Below are 22644 nucleotides of genomic sequence, written 5' to 3'. Positions count from 1 at the left end.
ATTCACTTAAAATGCAGCGGGGTTTACCACCAATTAATATCAAACCTGAACACTTGTGATTACTGGGAATAACAAGAAAAAGAGTAAAACAAAAAATTCACCCTGGTTTCAACAGTGTCGGAATGGAATTAAGATGATATAAATGAAATTATATTTCCTGCTCAATGTTGTTACCAAAACAAACTCTTTTTCTACAAAAGGAAATGTAGAACATTTTTGGTAACAACTACAACAAGAAGTTCATTTCCTACAGATAATAAATGGTGCAACAAGGAGTGCTGAAATCCAGCCTCTTAAAAATCAAAGTTCATTTATTAAGGAATGCTTTCAGTAAACAGCACCAAGGAGCTCTGAACCAAGCCATGAAGCAGGGATTATTGTGTGAGAAGCTGTCACTGTGGAGATCGCTGATTTGTAGTCAACCACAGGACTGCAGCTCATGCAAATGAAACTCAAAGCAGTTTTAAACCAGCCAGGACACCTACTGATGACAACATGGAGCTTCCGAGTAGGCTCAAAACCGATGGAGGAACCTGGGTGAATATTCAAGTAGCTGCCCTGTTCTGAGCTCCAGTTTGTCACGGCTACGTTCCCTTGCACAGGCAAATTAACACAGAGGTTCACTTATCACACATACTCTCAGCCTCCCTGATGACACATAATCAAGAGGCTAGACGAAGAGCTCAAATGATAAAATACGAGTCATTCTGCAGGATATAAAGCTTAATAAATCACCATATGCTGTTTAATGCTCTAGTTACTGGAGTGGCAGCAAATAAGAGATTCAACAAACGTTGAGCATTTTTACGAGACAGAAAAGCAGGGCTACAAGCATGGCAATAAGGGACAGGATTTTTAATTAGGAAAGAACTAGAACCCAAAGTAAAACAAATATTCACAATAACTGTGCTAAGTTTAGCAAATATCTTTATGAGGCTGTGGTGAGATTATATCGACATTTTCAGACATTATTATACTGACCACTTCTGGTTCATCACTGCACATTAATGTGGTTTAACACATTCTTCCACCACGTTAATTATACTAAGCCCACTGTATGTACTTAAGCTAGCCAGCCCTTAATGGACATAGAGCCTTGCTGCACCTCTAATTACTCTTCTTGATCACTTCTGCCAGTACATGCATTATCTGAAAGCATATCTTGCTTGCTTTCTTCCTTTTTTTTTTTTTTTAAAGCAATAATCTAAAATTTAAAACCATTAAGTCAGGCACTCTGAATTATTGGTTTGCAAAATCCCAGAGTTCAATGGAAGATTGGGAAGGGCACAGATGATAAAAGTGATTTATGATGCTACGGTTCTAAAATTTCTAGATCAGTTAGAGAAGGTATCACTCAAGTATTCGAACCATGTAAAAAACCAAAAGATAAATAACTATACAACAGCAATAACCTCTCAAGCCCTTGCGGTAAAAGCCCTTACCTATATCAGCTGCATACTAGGGTGCTGAATACATTGAAGGATTACAGAAAATCATGTTGTAGAAGAGTGTCACTATGAGAAGAAACAGCTTGACTACTGGAATAGCCCTCAACAGCTCAACCTGAGATTCACTCTGCTCTATCATTCCCTTTGTTTTTGTAGGGGCTATTCACCTTTGAACAGAAACCCAAATTTTCTAAACTAGGATGAACAAAAAATTTAAGCAACACCATTATTTCAATATTGAATAGGGAAAAAAAAAAAACCCACCACCACCATTTCATTGTAATACTGCCTATGAGTTGTAAACAATGCAGTTATTGTATAAACAAAAAGACTGATATCTTTGGACACAATTCAATGTAAACACTGATTGTACAGAAAATAATGAAAATTAGTAAGTTCATTCCTACCTTATTGTTTCTTCTATCAGTCGATCTGAGCTGAAAGCCAAAAGAAAAAAAATGAAGTTAAAAAAGGAACAAGCTCTAAGCATTATTTTAGATTATTAAATCAAAGATCTCCATAATATAATCCTTAACAAATTTGCCCTCAGAACGTCTTATTTCAGGATGTAGTCACTTTTTGCTACTATATAGATTTGATATGTATGAGAGTCTTTGGAGAAGATGCACGTAGTGTCCTCTAGAGCAGCATTTCCTAACTGCATGCAAGAGCAGATGCTCAGAACACATAAAATACTGAGAAAACAGAAAAAGGGGAACGGTTTCCATGATTCATGGCTAATTAACGTTAACTGAGCCTGATGTGTACCAGGAGCCCAGGACAGTTTGGAAAGGAGTATTAGAGAAGGAAGTACCTATTTTTTTTTCTCCTTAATCCTGTTCATTCCTGCCCACCCCCTCAAAAAAAGCAATTAAAAATAAAAGCTGAGGCTTGGTTCCAGGTAATAACATCTCAAAACACTGCTTCAGAGCTAGTTTACCAAACACGGGTTTATGGTGGTTAAAGAGGCAAGCTCTTTCTGTAGTAATACCAGTTGGATGAGAATTAAGTGATGCTTATGGGAAACAGAAGACACGCCATCTGTAAGAGAAAGACCTTGATTACACGTGCCCCTTCCCCCTCGCTGCCACATGTTAATCGAGTTTCTACATAGCCTCGCTGGGAAAAGGACAGCCTAAAATACAGCACCACAGAGAGAACACTTCATTTAAAAACGGATGTGCGAGATTAAGATGACAAACAAGATCCTCAGAAGACTTGAGCAATTTCTCTTTTTCTGTACTCAACTTGTTATAGACAGGTTTTTAATCACTGTTTTACAGCCAATTATGAAATCCCAGAAAAACATATCTTGTTACAGCAATCAATAGCTTAAATGTAACACTGACATAGAATAGGTGACTGCATCCCCGCTTCCCGTACTGCAGAAACAATGATGCATCCCTACAATTGCTCCGTTTACCCCACAGATTTATGCAAACTCTTCTAGAATAACCGAAGAAAAATGTTAGTTTGCAGTTTAAGAACGAAATCAATCTAACAGAAAGAAGTTTTATGTTGTACTGGATATTGCTTCCAGTATTAAAGCAGAATTTATGGCTGCCAAACTAAAAAGATTAAAAGACACTGAAAGGGCATGACCGTCTTCATCTTCCATCCTCCTTGTTCCAAGTGTTTTGCCACCTCAGAAAGGGAAGGTATCAACAGCCTCCGGCGCAGCACAGTTCTGCCTCTGACTCAGCCAGAGCTGCCCAATTTGGAACTTTTCTTCTACCCACAGAAATTCTGGAGATCCCCCCACATCTCCAGCTGGAGGCACGGCGCAGGAGCATGTTGTGCAGCGTGCGCGTGTGTAAACTGCTCGGGGGGGGGGGGAAGATGCTAACAGAATGTCCTTATTTGTCTGTGAAGAGGAGTGAAAACATGAAGGTTGCTATTTCAGTCTAGTCCATGGCTTGAAATATGGAGAGAGCACACAAAGCACTAAAAATATTTTGCCCAATTTTAAGTTGAGAGGGACTCAACTGGGGCAGCGAACACTGAAAACACTGGAACACTTCTTTCTGCTCCCAAAACAAAGCCACACTCCAAAGATTCACATCAGTTGCAAGTACATCGGTTTAATCAAATAAAACCATCTGCATTCACTGTGTGGTATTTATTACCACTGGCACAGAGAAGTAAAACACCATAGTTATGCACACAAAGCGATGTAAGCAGTCTCAAGTCTCACAGCATCTGATAATGTCCCCAAGGCAAGCAGAAAAGCGATGCATTACAGATTTCTGTAGTCGCTGATTCTCAAAGATACAAAATTCAACTGCGAATGTGCCTTTCATACATAGGTAGTCTCTAACAGACAAGTGTATTATGTGGGCAGTGCATAATAAGAACAAACTGCAAAAACAGAAAACAGTCTGAAAAGCAAGAATGGTGCACAAGTATGCGCCATTTTTAAACAGTTTTGGGTTTTATTTTTTGTCTTTTTTTCTTTTTTTTTTATATTAACAACAAAAAGATATCAGGTGCCTAGCTGGAAATAAGTCAAGACTTACAAAAATTCTGTGGAACAAAACATTGCTAGAACAGTCCTATTAAAAAAAAAACCCTACCCTGGAAAAATCATCACCAGCATTACCAGCTCTTTGTCCATTTAACTGATGAAATTATAGCATTTTCATATTGATGAACTGAAGATGACAGGGAAGTTGAACACATCCGGAGACCTTAAGTGAACTAGGATGTTCTCCAAGGTTTTCAGAGCACAAAAAATTAGGCTTGCCCATTTGCAGCAGAGACACCGACTGCTTTTTATGTTAGAGAAAGCTGTAGTTAGGCAGTTCTGTTACTTAATCAGAGACGTAAACACAAAAAGTATTTAAAAGCTTCAGATTCAATTATATTATACTGCATTATTTTTTATAGAGGTATGTATGTATACACACACATATAAAATTAAACCCTGGAAAAGCAGCTACCTGTAAAATGATGACAGGCAGAAGTTAATAAAAATGTATAAACCCAGTAATAAACAGCTCTCAATACCAACAAACACGGACATTAGATGCAAATGCCAACACAAGGCATTTAACAGGCCTCTGAAGTCACAAGATCAATGTTTCTCAACTTAGGGGGAGGTCATCCAAACTATTTAAAAGGATGAGATGCATATGGATTTTCTTCAGAATGACTGATGTATAGGTAAGGGCAGGCTGAACTAACTCTTACAGTCGTACATAAATAGCTGGGAAGCATACAGATTTACTAAACACGACTTCCAGTATGTTCTTCCCACCCCAAGGAGCATCATCTTTTAATGGCCCTGAGAGGATTTCCAAAAAGGGCTCTACTTGCAAGCCTCCAGCAGGTGAACAGACTCCAGCAGAAAACAGCAATGACATTCACTGAAATTTTGGTAAAGGCAGTGTGAGCAGGAACATTTTATGGTAAAAATCTGCGCATCAGAATCCCTCAGACTTCAGTTCAGTACTTCCTGCAAAAGTCCAGTTTAAGCAGACGCTAGAGGCTTTTCTAAAGGCAGTAACATGCACTCCTACAGCATCTCTTAAAGTCCTTCAAAGTTCTTGCAAATACAGACTGTAACATTCCCTTACAGTGATATCCAGAAGCGAGCAGTTGTTCCATCGTTTTACAGTTCGTAACTATAGGAAATAAGTCAGATTTAAGGAAGATCAGGAACACAAAGTACAATGGGGCCCAGAGACCCAAGGGAAGTTTGCAGCTCTCTGACTATTAATAACCTGTTTCACACAACTAGAAGTTGTTCTCACAATTATGAATAATGTTAATTTCAACTGTTTTGACAGAATAAAAAAATAACAACATTGAAAGAGGTAATTTCGCTTAACTTACACATTCAACACACTACAAGTAGAGGCTCTTAAAAGAAAAAAAAAAAAATCTCTTGACTTTGTTCTTCCGCTTTCCAAGCAAACACAACAATTCCAAGCAAACACATTACCTTATGAACATCCAAGCAAGCAAACGATGGATCTGGGCAATATTAATCTGATTTGCCACCTGTTTCAATAAACTATGCGTTTTCACCTGTCGAGACAGATAGCACTTTGACAAAGCCATTTAAAAATACTATACAAAAGAAACACTGAAAGATGCTGAGGCAATCACCTACTGTAATAAATGGCACAAATCCAACAGTAGCAGTCATGCATATGAAATAATCAGGTCTCTGTGCAACTGCTGTCTTCAGAAAAGATTGTGCAATTTGTCATTTAAATATTCAGACAGGTAAATTAATCCAAAAGAAAAGTTACGTGAAATATGCCTCTAGGATAGGAAAGAAGCCTGCCCATCACATCAAGCTTTTACAACTAAAGAAAGCATTTTAGGTTCCTCGTTTTTTTAAAGCAAATCTTTATGCCGGTAGTTAAAATTCAGTAATATAGATGATTACTTAGGTGAGGACTGGGCTTCTAACATATACATAGATTTTGCTGCGCTCTTACTAGCTAGATACGCAATACAAGCACTTGTTAGAGAAAAGAGATACAACAGTAAGACTCGTCTGCACACAACTCATTTCACAACGCACTTTAAACCCCTCAGATAAAATTAAGGGCAATATTGTCACAAAGAATAATTTAAAAGGATTACAGAAAACCCCTGTAGAATAAACTAATATAGCACTTGATAACTATTTTCTTACTTTCATAAAGAATAATTACAGAAATAATAATTTTACTTTGTTCTTTCTCTAACTGCAAGATTAATCACTAGTCTCAACTCTCAAACTGCCTGCGCTAAATCTTTCATATTTTCACAATCCTGGATCACCAGGCAACGTGGAACTTCCAGGAATGCAAATATTGCAAAACATACTTGATATTCTAATACAAATAGACAGGTTATGATGAAGCAAATCAGACTTATACAGTCAGTTATTTCCATCATAATAATCATTCCTAACTCACAAATGAAAGAAACATTGTGCACACAAACACAGAAAAAACCAGCTCCAACTCATTTTTTCTGCTTGCCATCAAGATAACTCATCATCTAAAAAATTCTGAAGACCATTAAGCTCTTTAAAAACTTAACTGGAAAAATGTAAAGCAGAACGCATTTTTTTCCTGTGATAACAAACAAGATATTCCAGATTGTAGAAGACTCGTCTCATGCTTAATTCAATTCAGTGTCAAAGAAAGAGTGAGTTGCACTGGAGCTGCTTCACTAGTTTGGACAGTCTCCCGCAGTTGCTAATGAAGAGAAAAATTGGTGTAGAAGCCTACTCATTGACTGAGACCCAACACAATAGCACGGCGAGACCAACATACCTAGGGTATGGTACCTACGGTACACCCAGAGAGAAAAAAAATTAATAGAGGACTGTGTAGACAACACAAAATTCGCTCCTGTGTTTTTATGGAAGAGCAGAAGTAGCACCTGCTATGAATGCACAGCATGCAACAGCACAGGGAGGAAAAGGAATGTATTTGACTACAAAGCATACATCTTACATTTCCAGCATGAGAAGAGCTAGCTGGCCAAAAACAAAGACGTGAGGTAAAATGGGCATTTTCAGGGATGAACAATTTGCCCACAGAAACCATTCTGAAAGCAGAGAAAGGTTCAAATACCAACGCAAACTGCTATCTTTTGTGGGTTCCCCTTATACGTTAATTAAAGCATAAATCTGGATGCTAAGGAGATATGACATTTTCATGCTTTCTGTTGCAGTAGACAAAATTAAGTAAGAGCCTACAACAATCAAACAAAAACCAGCACAAACATGAGCATTAAGTCAATGTATAGATTTGCTCCAAAGGAACAATACATTAACAACATCACACCTACAAACTCTAAACGCGTAAGTAAGCTTATTTCTGCAGATCATTGTTCTGGGGAGTCTGACACTCAGTAATCACTTTCAGTAAGAACGAGGAATAGTTGCAAAGTTGGAAAAGAAAAAAAGCACAATAGCACAACATCACATTGTTTTTAATCAGTGCAAGCAATTTGTTAAATCTAGAATGAAAGGCACTAGAACATAATCCATTGCTCTAGGCAGGAGTTAACCAACATTATTCAGTGTTGAATTTCTTTCCAGATGGTTCACATGTACCTTGTATGTGAGAAAAAAACCAAAACCCAACATGCAAGAGGCATGCTTTTCACCGTAGGGAAGAATCTGCCAAAGGATTTCCAGGAAAATAAAGTGGTGGTGAAACTTACTCCCTCCAACCTGCAATCCTATGACACAAAATTCACTAAAAATTGGACTCCTAGCTACATCACTAAGTAAATATCTCAACCGCTTATCAGTTCCAACAATTTGGACTTAAGATAAGCTAACCTAAGTACTTTCTTTACAGCTGTCTAACATCTGTAAACACATCTACATATGCACCATAACCAATAAAAAGATTAGTTGTTCTAACTCAGTTTAAAGAACAATTCAATGGATACAAGGAAATAGGGGGAGATTCCTGAACCCAGGGATCCACCTTCACAGCTCCGAGACACCAACAGGTTGTTTCTCCTGGGTTTCCAAAGGGTACAGTCTGCACCTCCGCTGAACTCCATGGACTTGTCTGGGAATTATCAACAGAGTGAAAGAAATGTTTCTGCAAAAAGAGGAGTTAGCCAAGAAAGCTCTTTGGCACATAGACTACTGGGGAGAGTGCCTGACGTTTGAGAGTCCCAAGAGGGTGAGCAACAGCAATACTTCTTCCTTTAAAGCTAATCTATAAGGAAATAAGAGCCTTCTCAATAATCTGCAGTATATAGCTTACCCAAACAACGCAGTTAAAAACTTAAAATGAAAACAGCTCCTATCGTCTAAATGAAGTGCAGCAGCTGGTTGCCTATTGCCTATTTGGTTTGCACAAAACCAATGTCAGGATGGCACCAACAGCCACATAATGAGGTTTCTAGAGGCTCTCTATTCATGGTTGTGAAAGTTCCTGGATAGATTGACCCTCCCATATAATTGCTCCATATTACCCATAGGAACAAAGTTAAATGAACTGAGAAGGGCAGGCCTTACTGTAAGTCATTATCACTAACCACAACTGTCAGAACAATTCCAGTAAGTTACTAATGGACTATATCGGCATTTCCTCAAATTTTACACGCTGCATGCAGAACTAGCATTCAGTGGGAGTGCTGTTTTCATCATTTGCTCTGGTTTAAAACATGTAATTTAGATTATACCTTTAACTAAAGGGAAAAACCCTCAAAACCAAGCCACACAGCCTTCGATATCCAACACTGATCTGACAAAAAATGAGCTCTACCAAGATAACCTGTCATTACCGATTTGTTGGACACACACAGACAAGATAGATGCACAACGCAGAAGAAACACGAGCTGTTTAGAATCTATACTGTAACAAAAAAGATTGTGACACTTTTCTAGCTCGGTGGTTTTTGACTAAAGCTAGACAAAGCTAAAAAACCTGTTCTACTACTCACACCCTAAGTAACAAGAAAAGAGAACACAAGGGGGAATGTCTTCCAGAAGAGCCCCATCATATCAACAACTTCGCAATTAATACCTTTTTCATTTCCAGTGAAGCTAACACAGAAATGAAGTCAGAGTTATATCCCTAGGATGACAACCCAATTTTAATTGAGTACAAAACCCTAAAACACACATTGATAGAAATGTATTCTGCTTCCTAACTGCATTTTCACCTGCTGTGGTTTTGAGAGTGTGTTTGGTAGATGTAGAAAGCTATATGGCTTTCATCCAGGACTTGGCTGAAGTACCTAATGTCACAACTATCTACCTGCCTGTTTATTAAGTTTCAGAAAATTATTCTTAAAACTGTGTAGTTAATTACACAATATAATGAACACCTGTGGTTCAAAATTTAAAGCGCACACTACATTTAAACCATCTACAATCCAAATTCAGGACACAATTCATTAATGGGTGAAGATCTCAGCATTTTTCTTCTGACCCAATTTCACTGCGTTCTTAGGCTTGTCTTTTTATCTAAGACTGAACAAGATGCATTCTTCCAGAAGTGTGACTATACTCAATAGAAACAAGTCTCTCAAGTGAGAGGAAAGCACTCCGCATCCTTCACTTGACAACAAAACTAAGGTCCTTGAAAGGCTGTAAGCAAAATTGTATTATCAGGCTAAAATAGGCATGCTTTAGTGGGAATTTGGGTCTAGTTCTGCTTACCAGCATGGATTTGATAGAAAGTATCCTCAGCAGATGGGAGTTAATGCCTTTTATCAAGCCACTGGTAAAGCAACACACCAAGATACCTGCATTGCCTACCACACAGCAGCCAAGAATGATGAGAACCTCATTCTGATGCATTAGTACAGAGGTTCAAACTGAACAAACTCAAGAATGACATTTACACAGTAATATGATAACTTTCCAGAGGTACACTCTGTATTTGAGAAAAATTGAAATAATCACTATTTAACATCAAATGAAATTCAACAGCTTGTTTTTACTGGATGTTCCCACAGCAAATAGTGAGCAAGCATTTCTGGCATTAAAGAAGAAGGAAGTACACAGCCACGCTGACAAAAAATTGACATCGCATTAGAATAATCAGCAACACTCAGATTCCACGAGAGAAATTCTATGAAACTCCACAATTGTTGATTCTGTTCAAAAGATGCACCTACTTTTCAGAACCAACCCATGTAAGAAGGATTTCAGTACTTGTCAAAGTCCTAATTTCAATACAGACCTGGGTGAGGGGGGAAGCTGTCCTAGTTAAGAAACAGTGTTGAAAGGAAAGCTAAAAACAAATAATACATGCATCACTGACTTGTTTATTTCTGAAATGAGCAAGAAACCTCAGAAGCAAACACAGAGCTCTGAAGTTTGAAGTGTGGTTTTATATCACTCCCTCTCCCCAAATCAAGGGCATGGAGTTGTTTCTAAGGTAAAGCCCAGAACTGAGAACCATAGCAGAGTTTTAGTCCCAAACACCCTTTTTCTGTGATATATTCGGGTAATCTTTCACACCGTGTTATGAGGGTTTGTTCTTTAGTTTCTGCGGGCATTCAAAAAGACCTAGGATAGTTTCTATAGCCTCTTTCCTGGGGGTACATGGAAGTTCATGCATAAGCCTTCACATTTTATACAGATGAAAATCAAACAATGAGTTTGAGGTTCTTACTGCTAACACCTGGGTGACTGCATCCTTTGTCACCTGGATAATTCAATTTTGTAGTGGAAGTTACAAAGGAAGTCCCCAAACTGGGTTTTGTGCATGTGTGTAGTGGGTTTGTTGGGTTTTGGGGGTTTTTTTTTCCCCTCTTTCTTCAAATATCATTCATTTTAGACATATTGAAGTATAAAAATATCACAGCAGTCATCAATGTCAGATAAATTATTGATTACAGTATTTTTTAAAGCAACCCAACTATAAGGAAAGCATGCAAATAAACCTAGTGAGAAGAATATAATCTTTGGTTTAGTGTCTTGGGGTAGGTTTGGTTTTTTAAGTCCTAAATACAGCACAGTAAGATGAAAAGCACTAGTTGATTTTACACTAATGAAGCTCAAGCTATTTTTAGAGGGAAAATCTCTTTTAAATCCTGAAGTGCTTGGCTGATTTTCACATTCTTTTATTAAGTTATTTATAAATAATAATGATACCCAGGAGAGCATCTTCCTTCATTGCCTGCAAGCTTTGAACCTCCCCAAATTCTCATTAAACTACTTCAATAACTTGCTCATACAGTCACATAATTACAGTCACATAATAAGCAGTGAAGTTTCTTTTTTCAAGAAGACATGAACCGTCTCCCTCATTGAGGAGTATTTACTATTAAAATAAGGAAACGGATAAGTTGTGCTCAGTCTGGTGGTGTAGTTAAGTATATGATATGCCCAAGTCTCGTATTCAGTCTGGGACTGTTACAGGGGAAGCCGATCCAGCCACTTATGAAGTGGTCTTGTGTCATTCTGCCATGAATCTTCAAGAGACAGAGGTTCTGCCAGCAGGCTGGGAGATAAAACCCATTCAGTTCCATACATAAGGCTAAAGGAAGGAATCACTGATGCATAACTGCAATCGAGAAAACTCTGCAGCAATAGGAGACAGAGCAGAAAGAAAAAAACAGAATCGTATTTTGAAACAGGATTACAGTACAAGTCGTTGTGCGTCTTTAAGTAAGCTTTTGCAATACCAAAAATCCTCCTTTGTTCAAATCCCTTCCTTGAAAACCATTTTATTTGTGCCGCCGCTCAGACAGACCATATAGCCCTACCCAAAAAGTCCGTATTATGGATATTCAATGGTAAGTCAGTCAGTAAGGTAATTACCGCAGTCATCCTGACTGGCTAGCTGAGGCACTAGCATGCACTCCTAATGCAATAGTTTCCCAAACTTCCTTATTCCACAAACAAAGAAAACAAGTCAACGGTATGTAACTGCATTTGGGAAACAGCGACAGACCATTGCCAGAGCATGCAATTAATGGCCAGCAGAGAAACATTTTAACCCAGATTCCTCAATCTCTCCTTGCACTGCATCTTCCAGTTCAGTAGACAAAGTGCTGCAGCCTTCCATTACTACTGCACAGCAAGTCTGCAGCCAAATTACACCGTATTCGGTGCTTTTTGGCAAACAGTCCAAACCGAGGCCATGGATAGTATGTATTGTCCTTTCATAGCAGATCTGTTTTGTTTTTTCATAATTGCTATAAAGCAAAGAAAATTATTCATTGTCAAGTGCCGCTTCAGTTAAAATCTGTATTAAAATACAGAGAGTGGAGCGACAAGAACACCACATTCTGCTTTGACATGAACAAAAAGTAAGTTTAATTTAGAGGCAAGTTTTGCAATTAAAAAAAAAAAACAACCAACCCTTATTGGGCCTGACTAAAGTGGAGCTCAGCAGTTCTGAGGCTGCAGAGCAGGCAGCCAGCAGGTGCCCAGGGAAGAGGCTCATCACACTCCTCCCTCCCTGCTGCTTCCCCAGCCACCTTGGGAAGGAAAACGGAATTGGTGATTTAGCTGTTTTTCTTACAGACTCTTTCTTTCCAAGAGAAGATGAAGGAGATGCAGTGGAGAACCATGTGTCAGCTGGAGCAGTTACTGCCCAGGCATCTGTGTGTCCTCCCCCTGCAACTGGAGGCAAGGGAGGGGATGGAAGGGGAGACGACAGCAGTTCTCTGGTTTTAATCCAATACTGAGGGTCCACTGAAATCCACGGGAACCCGAGCAGCAACAGCACAGTGAATGGAAATCAGGGCGTGCGGAGCAGAGAACAGGGATAACAAAGGAAAGGAAATTAAATTAAGGTAGAAAACTGGTAGCTTTTTCCCCAAGAAATCAACACACCTGTAATCAAAAACCCTGTAAGGTGTCTCAGCATCTCATTAAGCTGACTTCTCCGTGCAAATCAGTACTGAAGTGAAAATTTATAAGCAACAGCAATATTTAGAAGAAAAACGGTCAACAAGTCACTCCCTCTATTAAAATCTGTTCGTAATCTGTATCACGAACAAAGTTTGAAAGCAGTTTCCCGGTGATTATTCTCTACTGAATGTGGCCAGTTCTGCCCAAACAACAACAGGAAATTCAAAATAGTTCTGCTGAAAAATGAAATGCAGTAATAGTAATAACAATATTTAGTACTTCAGAGTACTTCACATATATGAAGTACTGCACGAACATTCATTTATCCTAATCATCTCCATGAATCAGGTATGTATTATTAATAGCACCATTACACAACTGCTGCAGATTCCCGTTATTTCTTCTGCTCACTTCTCTTATTCCTCTTTTCTCTTTCACATGCAGAGCACATCCCTCTTCGATTTGTTTGCTCTCCTCCTTTTCTCCTTCAAAGTTTCTCACCCACCTACTCTGGCACCCCTGCCCTCTCTGTTCCCGGTGCTAAACATTTTAAGACACGCCGGGGTGTTTACATCCTCGGCTAGCCTGAACACTTTGAGCAGGTTCATCTCATCTGCCTGCATCACTTACACCTGATACTCCATCTAACCTGAAAATTTTTTGACTGGATAGACTGATAGCCTGCATAGCAACACTCACCAGAAACATACAGTCATCTGATAACAATTAAAAACACAGCTCATGATAATCTGCAGCAGCACAGGCACCTGCTTCACCACCAGCCACTTCTTTTGGAAAAGGACAAATGTCTAACTTTTGAGCACTGGAGCTGAATAATAAAGCAATAGTCATACAGTGGCCCTACAATGACAGAACAAATCTACTACAGCAAATGCTGGCGACCACTAAGCAGTCTAGTTTTACAAGGAATTCATCACAGGTAATAAAATCCACAATTTCTATCTAAACCTTGGAAGCCTTCATCAATTTTTACACAAATTCAGTGTCACTTGATATGATATCATTCACATACAATGCAAGTACTAACACAAGGGAAATTTTCACTCACATGCAAATTTAATCAAACACGTTAGTCCCTTCTTTGCTGACTGAGACTATAACTCATCAATAACGGCAGAATTTCTCAGGGCAAACACTAAGTTGACAGGACTCTTTCCTCTGAGGCAGCACATTTCAGAGCAGTTTTTAAAATGCTAAGCTAGATCTATTCATCAAAATTGTTTTCTTTAGATGGAAAACAGTATTAGAAGGAAAAGGACGATTTGTTCACCTCCTGGACAAAAGCATACAAACAGAAAAGATGAGACAAGCACCTTTACTGAATGGCATAGGCCTGAGCAAACAAGCATTCAAGAATCAACTGCAAACATGACTACGGTAGATTTGGTATTTCTTTAAGCATCTGACATGCCAAAAGATCTGAGATATTAGGTAAAAATATTAACAGGGCATCAATATTCAACAAGACCTGTCTTCCAGCCTCATTTTAATTAACAGGTGCTAAAATTTTTATTAAGAAATTTAGGCATTATTGTTTTTCTTTCCAGAGGTAGGTACAACTATCCTTAAATTATCTGTATAGAAATTAAGTAGCAAACTGAGAGACTTAGAAACTTTATGCCTCCCACCTACAGTCAATAACATTTCTAGACAAATCTCCTTTCCCAATAAAACTCAAAAATCAGCCGATTTAGAAAATGAATTGAACCCGCAGTGAAGCTTTCCGTCAAAGAGAGAACGCCGCGATACGCTTTCTCTAACCCTCCCAGAACTGGGGTGCGGCAGCGCGGAGCCCCGCATGCCCCCGGCCCGAGGGCTGCCCCGGCAGCTCCGCGATGCTAACGTGAAAGCGCACAACACCCTTGTGCCAGCAGCGCTGACACAGCAGCCAGCCCCACCCAGGGAAAGCGAATCCAAATGGATGCACGATCCTCACGGCCTAATGGATAGCAGTTTTATGTATTACAGGCATAGCAAGGGTTTGCACGGCGCTTCAGCTGTTGTAATTCCCTTGGTGCTTAATATACATTGGATCCTTTTATTCGTCAAAACTTTGGACTCACAGATTTTTTTTTATTTCCCCTCCTTTTTTACTATTACCTACATATGTAAAATTAAGACAAACAGATTCTCCTTCATTCTTAGTCCTTCCAGAAGACATGATGTTCAAAATGTGACAGAAAAATAAAAAGCCAGATTTGAGCAAAAAGCAGAGGTCCAGCTTTTCTCCAAAGTCTCCCCCAGAGAAGAGCTTTCTGGCTCTCCTCCTCTTACTCCCAAGTGAGATACCACCACAAACAATACCGCCTAGGGCTGCCAGCATGCTTTTTAAAGAGCATTCACGGAAAACACCACCAAGAGTAAACTCAAGTTTCTGCTTCTCCTGTCTCGCATGGTAGTGCATAAAGAAAAAGGCTGACAGACGAGTCTGGTATTCTGCAGTGGGGTAATAGCTCATACATTCTCCATTATCAGATCATGGAATAAATATGTAATAGGTTAAAGTACTTAATATCATAAATTAAGCAGGGTCAAGACCAAGTGAACGCTCCAATATTCGATACAAATATATCATTCCTGTGACATTATTTCATATAATTCATATACCTTGCAGCATATAATAATACACTTGCAAAGTTTATGTTCCCATCTCCATTTTTCAAGCTTGTGTAATAGGTTTCACAACTTCACTAAAAATACATTTGCATTTTTATTGTTGTGTCTTTGTGACAATGTATATATATTTATCATGCAGTTCTACCAATTAGTCTAGCACCATGATTTACTGCACTGCAAATATTCAGCATCGAGACTCACACAAAGCTTGTCAGCTTATCCTAGGAGCACGTTTGGTGTAACCTGCAAGCTCCTGGTGATTTCTTGGGACCTTTTGCTAGCTTTTACAGCTTTTTGGCATTAATAGCTCATTAACTGCTTTCTCTGAAGACAAATATGTTTAATAATTTCCTCTGCCAGTATCTCTTTCTGAGCTTACTGATTCTCAATTCAAAAGTTTTGAATGTCTTGCAAGCTTTGATTTCTCGCCAAGGTTGTCTTCTGCTTCTCCACCAGATTTCTTCATACACCTTACAGTTATCTCCACCTTGCAGTAGTATTCCATTATTAGTTTTGCCCCCGTTTCCTAAAGATCCCCAACTCACACTTATTTCTTGTTTTCTTTTTCTCAGGGTCGTGGGGTTTTTCTTAAGACTTGACATTTTCAAATAATCTTCATTGTTTCAAACTTTTCAAAATAGTGCACTCAGAGGAATGTCAGTTTCTTAGAAGTATATTTTACAACTCCAGAAATATTTTATTTGTAACCTTCTTTAACAAAATGCCAAATGTATAAGAGTATTTACTACCCCTCCAATAAAAAAACAAAGCAAAACAAAAAACCCCAAACACAACATCTAGAAAGAACCAGGTTTACTCAGATCAACTGACATTGATTCTTCAAAGTACATTTCAGGTAACATTCACCTCCAAAATATTAAGATTGCTTTTTTTTCCTGGAAACTTTACGTTTCCTGATCATGCATGTTTAATAGTAAATTCAATCTGACAAAAGTCATAACTCAAGCTTTAAATCAATTAATTTCTAAGTTTTAAAGATATTAAAGAAAATTGAGGATGAAGTGGTGGTAAGCCACAATCGACAAATTTGGTTTTAATTTCCTGTAAAAGCTTTTTGTGCAGCTCTGGCCAGAAGTTTAAGTTATCTTTAAGAAAGCACATTTGAGAAAGCCACAGGTAATTTTTAAATTTTTTTATTTTTTCAGATGAAAGCCTGCCCTCTTGTGTAAGACTGAGGTTTAGCATGACTACAGTCAAGAACACAGAGGCATGAAGATCAGTGCTACTTCTCAACTGCCTAGAAAACACGAACCTTCCAGCGCTCTTATACTGGGGTGTGCTGCTTTTGCTGAATGGGGAACACACAAAAGAGCTACTCATAATCTAGTGCCCTCTCTGCAACAAGAATAAAAAGAAAGTGCTTTCTATTTTGCTTGTTATCTTGGCCAACAAACTAGAGTCAATTTGCAAATATTTGAAGTGCACAGGTAATTTTCGAATTAGTCTCTTCCATCACCTTTTGTACACATTCAGTAGAGACAAAAGGAAAAAAAGGTTCTTCTCTGACTCCGACAAATAAAGAAGAAGAAAGGGAAACACAGCTAAATCATTAGGACTTTCCATTTTGTTTTCTAACCTTTATCCCAGTTAGTATACTAGAAAGGCATCTACTTCCTTAAGAGAGGACGCCAAGCATGAAGACTGAGTCACAAGTGACTTGCCAAAGCCCACTGAAGACAACATATAGATGTCACTTAGCGTTGACAAGATCCTAAAAGTCAAAATCACTGAAAACTACCATGACTACTACCTACTATATGCACTTCACAGTCAGCATAAGCGATAAATGTTTATCCAGCTGCGTAAGTAGCAGCACTGTCACAGAACAATACATAGTGCAAGGCATTCATTGTGGACATATATATCTACAAACGGACAAAACTTTCACGCATACTTGAAATTAAGAATCTTTCATCCCCTGGAAAAGCTAGGCACCTCCAACATAAGGAAATAAGAAATAACACCTACTTTCGAAGGTGTTCGTGTTCCTTCAGGAATAGTTCTGTTCTTCTGTTATTCACGCCAGACCCACTTTTATATGATCTAAAACCCAACAACAAAACAAAAAAGAATCTTATCACAACCTCAATAAGAGTTGTAAATTCAAGTAACTTTTTTTGCTTTATTCAGAGCACAGACAAATAAGCTATGCCAAGTATTCTCCTACAGGAGGGTTTCCACCTTCTCCCTCCAAGGACAGTCCCACACCATTGCTCTAACAAACAATACAACTTACTCGATATCTTTTCGTACTGATCCCAACAGATTCTCCCTTTCTCGTATTGCCAAAAAGTTCGCTTTGGTTTTGTGGAATTCGTGCGTATAATCCTGTAATAAAACAATTATTCCAAAATTAGGATCCTGAGAATCAATTTAACAACACAATAACACTCAAGTACGATCCAACCATCTTTTAAAATGTTAGCTGTTCTCTAATACAAAGTGCAAGAACAATTTATGAAATTAACATCAAAAACGCTTGGCAGTTAATGCAAAGTATTTTTAAAACTCGCTGCTCTTAACAGTAGTGAGTTTTAACTTTTTGGTTAAGTAGTGAGCCTAACTTTTGATAGCTACAGCTAAGGCCATAGAGGGAAATCCACTGTAATTCCTTCTCCCAATTTCACATATCTTCACCTTTCTGATGAATTATCATTTTGTGTTGGAATTTCCCATTATTGGTTGAACAAGAAGCCCTAGTAAAACCTACTTATTTGATGTAGCAAAGATGTTCTTGCGTTTATTTTAAGTTACACCAGATGGAAAAAAAAGTCTTTTCTGAACAGTGAAGACTACTTTTTTCTTTTTTTAAATGTTCAAGTTGCAATTTTACATTTGAAAACATTTTAGGCAGCTAATACTTCTCAAAAACCAATTTAACTGGCAACTGGTGTCCACCAAAACCACTGTAAACATTCAGCACTATTTTTCATATAAATGCTATGGCTTTTACAAAACACTATGCTTTTTACATTGCGTATTGCACAGATACAAAACAAAAATCAAACTGTACGTGACCAGCCAAATAAAACATGCATTTTTAACATTACTATGCCATGAAAACATCACCAGTTTGAAACATGGTTGATTTATAACATTAACTAGTGGCTTTAGCCATCACATTTCCTTCAACTCCCTTTAGCAGTTTAGATGGTTTTACAACCGTATTTTCTTAAGTGTGACATTCCCTCTCCTATTGCTATGTGACAGACGACAGAGACAAGATCATAGAATCATGGAATGGTTTGGGCTGGAAGGGACCCTAAAGATCACCTAGTTCCAACCCCCCAGCCATGGGCAGGGACACCTTCCACAAGACCAGGTTGCTCAAAGCCCCATCCAGCCTGGCCTTGAACGCTTCCAGGGATGGGGCATCCACAACTTCTCTGGGCAACCTGTTCCAGTGCCTCACCACCCTCACAGTGAAGAATTTCTTCCTTACATCTAATCTCAATCTACCCTCTTTCAGTTTAAAGCCATCACCCCTGTCCTATCACTACACGCCCTTGTAAAAAGTCCCTCTCCAGCTTTCTGGGAGGCCCCCTTCAGGTACTGGAAGGCTGCAACAAGGTCTCCCCAGAGCCTTCTCTTCTCCAGGCTGAACAACCCCAACTCTCTCAGCCTGTCTTCATAGGAGAGGTGCTCCAGCCCTCTGATCATCTTTGTGGCCCTCCTCTGGACTCGCTCCAACAGGTCCCTGTCCTTCTTATGCTGAGGACCCCAGAGCTGAGCGCAGTGCTCCAGGTGGGGTCTCATGAGAGCAGAGTAGAGGGGCAGAATCCCCTCCCTCGACCTGCTGGCCACGCTTCTTTTGGTGCAGCCCAGGATACTGTTGGCTTTCTGGGCTGCGAGTGCACCTTGCCGGGCCACGTTGAGCTTCTCATCAACCAACACCCCCAAGTCCTTCTCCTCAGGGCTGCTCCCAATCCATTCTCCGCCCAGCCTGTATTTGTGCTTGGGATTGTCCTGATCCCTGTGCAGGACCTTGCACTTGGCCTTGTTGAACTTCATGAGGTTCGCACGGGCCCACTTCTCAAGATAATTCATTACAGTACCTTTCCCCTTTTGCTATATAAAAGACACCTACATAAGACAGCATGCTTTACTCTTCTTTCTTAGTTAGGTACTAGTCACCAATATGACATAAAAAAATGCTATTTTTTCAACTTAGAGTTCACTGATCGGGGTGCCTGGAGAAAAGAAAAATGAGATGGGATCGATGGCATTTAAATCTTCTGGTAAGACATTCAGGCATGCTGTGATACCAGCACTGCTAATAATTATTCCAAACAAACAAAATAAAAGCAAGGACGACGTGTTTGTTACCTGCAATATGTCTCTATGACGCTGTAACGTATGCATCAGTGCAGCATTCAGGGACGGGACTCCTGCACTATTTGTGTATTCTGCCATTTTGTCATTTATTCCAGTAAGCTAGAGGAAGGAAAAAAAAAACCACCACCTCAAAACCATGAAATGGCTTATTCTTGTAAGAAAGTTACAGTGCCTAAGTTGAAGGAGCTAGCTCTAACGACAGACACATACCTTCAGAAACACTTGTCTAACACCCACACTAGTATTTCCTAACATTCATCACAGAAACCTGTACCGCAGTATTTCCTAGATGCTGAAGTAAAACCACAGTAACTGGAGTTACCTTTCCCAGAAGTTGTTCAATCTCCACAGCCATGGTCTCAAACATTCTGTCCTGACTTGATCCATTTAAGAGAGGAGTTGTGTCAGAGCTAAGGAAAAAGAGGAGGAGCAGTTTCTGAAAAGTACATCATCTTTTCATGAATGCAAGAAACAAGGAAACACTAGCGTTAGGTGTTGGCAAGCTCAGGTGTCCTAGAGAGATGAATTAAGCTCAGAAAAATTACATTTTCTTATCATACATGCCTTTAACTCTTATCTGAACTAATGACACAGTATCACCTGGGGAAAATATAACCTCTCCTTGGAAGATATGCCTGACACCAAGCACTTGTCTACTACCAGCACGTGTCTAGCACCAATGCCCTTCTCTCCCCAGCTTTTAAGCTTGATTTATTTATTGATTGGCAGGAGGGAGCACTGCACTATTAGCACGTTACACCAGCTACATAATTACACCTTACTAACACAACGTTAGGACAACCCACTGACCTATCAAGCAGTCAGTGTTCTACAGAGCAATACAAACCACGTAATTTATCACAATTACAGTTTCATACAGTACACCTTCCCTATATGCTTTTTAAGACAAACTAAAACCACAACGAAAAGTCATATCTAAGCAACAGAACAGAAGCACAACACAGGGTATGCCAACCTGCAGAAGTATGACAACCGATACCTTTCAGAGACTACTCATTGCTTTGGTAATCCACCGTAACTAGAGTAAGAGAAGTAAGTTTTGCATAGGACAGCAAAAATAACTAAAGCAATCAGATTACGTGGCAAGTAACAGCACAGAGCCGGAAACAAGAGAGAGACTAGGACTCTGATTCAAGAGTAACATGATCATTCTCGAGGCTCTCTCAGGCTTCCAGAACCAGAAATTCATGGAAAGGTTCAAAATTGATTCAATCGTCAAATTAGATAAATAAATATCAACACACATACATACAGTAGTCACGCTTGCAACTGATACACAGCGTCGGGGCCCACAGTTAATAAGCAAAGAATGGCAGTTTTTAAAGGTTGCGCACAGGGACAGAGAAGTTGATAATTAGTGCTGTGGAACTGCAGGGAAGACCTCAACTCTGGCCCATAAGCTAGAAAGACTTGAAAAGTTTTATCACATTAATTCTTCAGTCAAACATGAATCTGCCTAAACCAAACAGAAACTATTCATATATATACACACATATGTATTTATCTGGTTCATATATATATATATATATATAAAAACATGTATATATAGCTCTCACTATTACTACTCATCTTAGGAGAAAGCCAGAAAGAAACAGCTACCCCTCCTGAAGAGAGGACTAGTCCCCTGCGCAACCTTGGACCAGTCACAGCTGCTCAGTGCTCCAGTTCCCTTATCATTAAAACAGGGATTACAAATACCACACCAGCCCACCTGGGAGGTGTAAGACTAAATTCCCCTAATACTGAAGTCCCTGAAAACCTCCTGCTAGTTTAATACAAGAAAAACTGGAAAATAAGCCCATGTAGCGTGCATCAAAAAGCCCTATCGTTAGTTCACACACTAACCCCCCAGTTACAAACTGAAGTTTAAATTCAGCTTCTCCTAGTGACACACACACTCTCACGATGCACCACTGCAGCCCACACACCTTTCTGACTCATGTGCCAGCATCACTCGATATCGCATCAAGATGTGCTTGATGCAACCCCAGCATCACAGCATCGAGAAACGAGCTTCTTAAGAAGCTAAGCATAAAAGCCGCTGGTGGGACTAGCATTAAGCAAATTATAGAAATGAACCAAGTACCACAAGCAGCATTTAGAACATAAAGAAATGGGCTAGTACCTATACCTGTCGCGCCTTCCGTCTCGGGTGCTGCTGTAGCTGGTGCAGAGTTTGCTGAAGGAGACCAGCTTCAGGTCCAGCTCGTTCTCCAGCTGCCTCGCCTGCTTCCTGAGATCTGCACAGGGCGGCCGAGAGCAGGGGAGAAGTCACAAACCCGCACGGTGACCCCACGACTTTGGGGGACGCGTTTTCACGAAGCGTTTTCAAGCGGAGCTGGCGCAGACCGCTCGGGAGCGCCAGAGAGGGGAACCCCACAGAGAAGGGGGGACCGACAACGGGGGCCCTCACAGAAGGGGGAGCACCCCACGCTGAAAGGGTGGGGCACGGGCCGGACACCCCCAGGCCCCGTCCCACACAACCAGGAGGGTCCGGCGCGGGGCGCCGCCCCCCTCACCGCGGGCCCCGGGGCCTCCCCGCCGCGAGACTCGGCCGGGCACCGACGCCTCATGGCTGAGGGGCCGACGGGGCCACCGCAGCCTCCGGGCGCGGGCGGCGCCGGCCCCCCCGGAGGCGGGCAGAGCGGACTCGGCGGCGGCTCCACCCTGCCCGGGCCGGGCCGTGCCCCGGGAGGGCCCCGCGGCGCGCAGCCGCCCCGTCCCCGCCGCCCTCAGGCCCCACTCGCCTTCCCAGTAGTTGCTGCTCCCCGCCGCCATCTTTGTTGTCCAACGTCAGCCGCGGCCCGGCGAGACCGCGCCGCCGAGAAGGGCGGACCAGAGCGTCTTCCTGGAGGCGCGGCGCCCGACGGGACGGGCGGACCTCCCGCTGCAGCG

The 22644-nt window shown here is 40.4% G+C and overlaps 1 protein-coding gene across 2 annotated transcripts in view; it reads right to left on the bottom strand.

Annotated features, from left to right (window-relative positions):
- Positions 1-22553, bottom strand: part of GOSR1 (golgi SNAP receptor complex member 1) — a 33373-nt gene extending 10820 nt beyond the window's left edge. The window contains exons 1-7 of one of the 2 annotated variants that reach the window (XM_076354305.1): positions 22497-22553; positions 21875-21989; positions 20051-20138; positions 19720-19827; positions 17630-17721; positions 17362-17436; positions 1856-1885 (exon numbers count right to left, since the gene is read on the bottom strand). In XM_076354305.1, coding sequence (XP_076210420.1) covers positions 1856-1885; positions 17362-17436; positions 17630-17721; positions 19720-19827; positions 20051-20138; positions 21875-21989; positions 22497-22527 — 539 coding nt within the window. In that variant the 5' untranslated portion in view covers positions 22528-22553. The remainder of the gene's footprint in view (positions 1-1855; positions 1886-17361; positions 17437-17629; positions 17722-19719; positions 19828-20050; positions 20139-21874; positions 21990-22496) is intronic. The other variant, XM_076354306.1, reaches the window with a different exon arrangement.
- Positions 22554-22644: the final 91 nt, after the last annotated feature.

The sequence above is a fragment of the Aptenodytes patagonicus genome, chromosome 17, assembly GCF_965638725.1.
Source record: "Aptenodytes patagonicus chromosome 17, bAptPat1.pri.cur, whole genome shotgun sequence".
Classification (NCBI taxonomy): Eukaryota; Metazoa; Chordata; class Aves; order Sphenisciformes; family Spheniscidae; genus Aptenodytes; species Aptenodytes patagonicus.
Note: the sequence above shows the minus strand (reverse complement) of the source record. Positions and strands in the feature narration are given on the sequence as shown.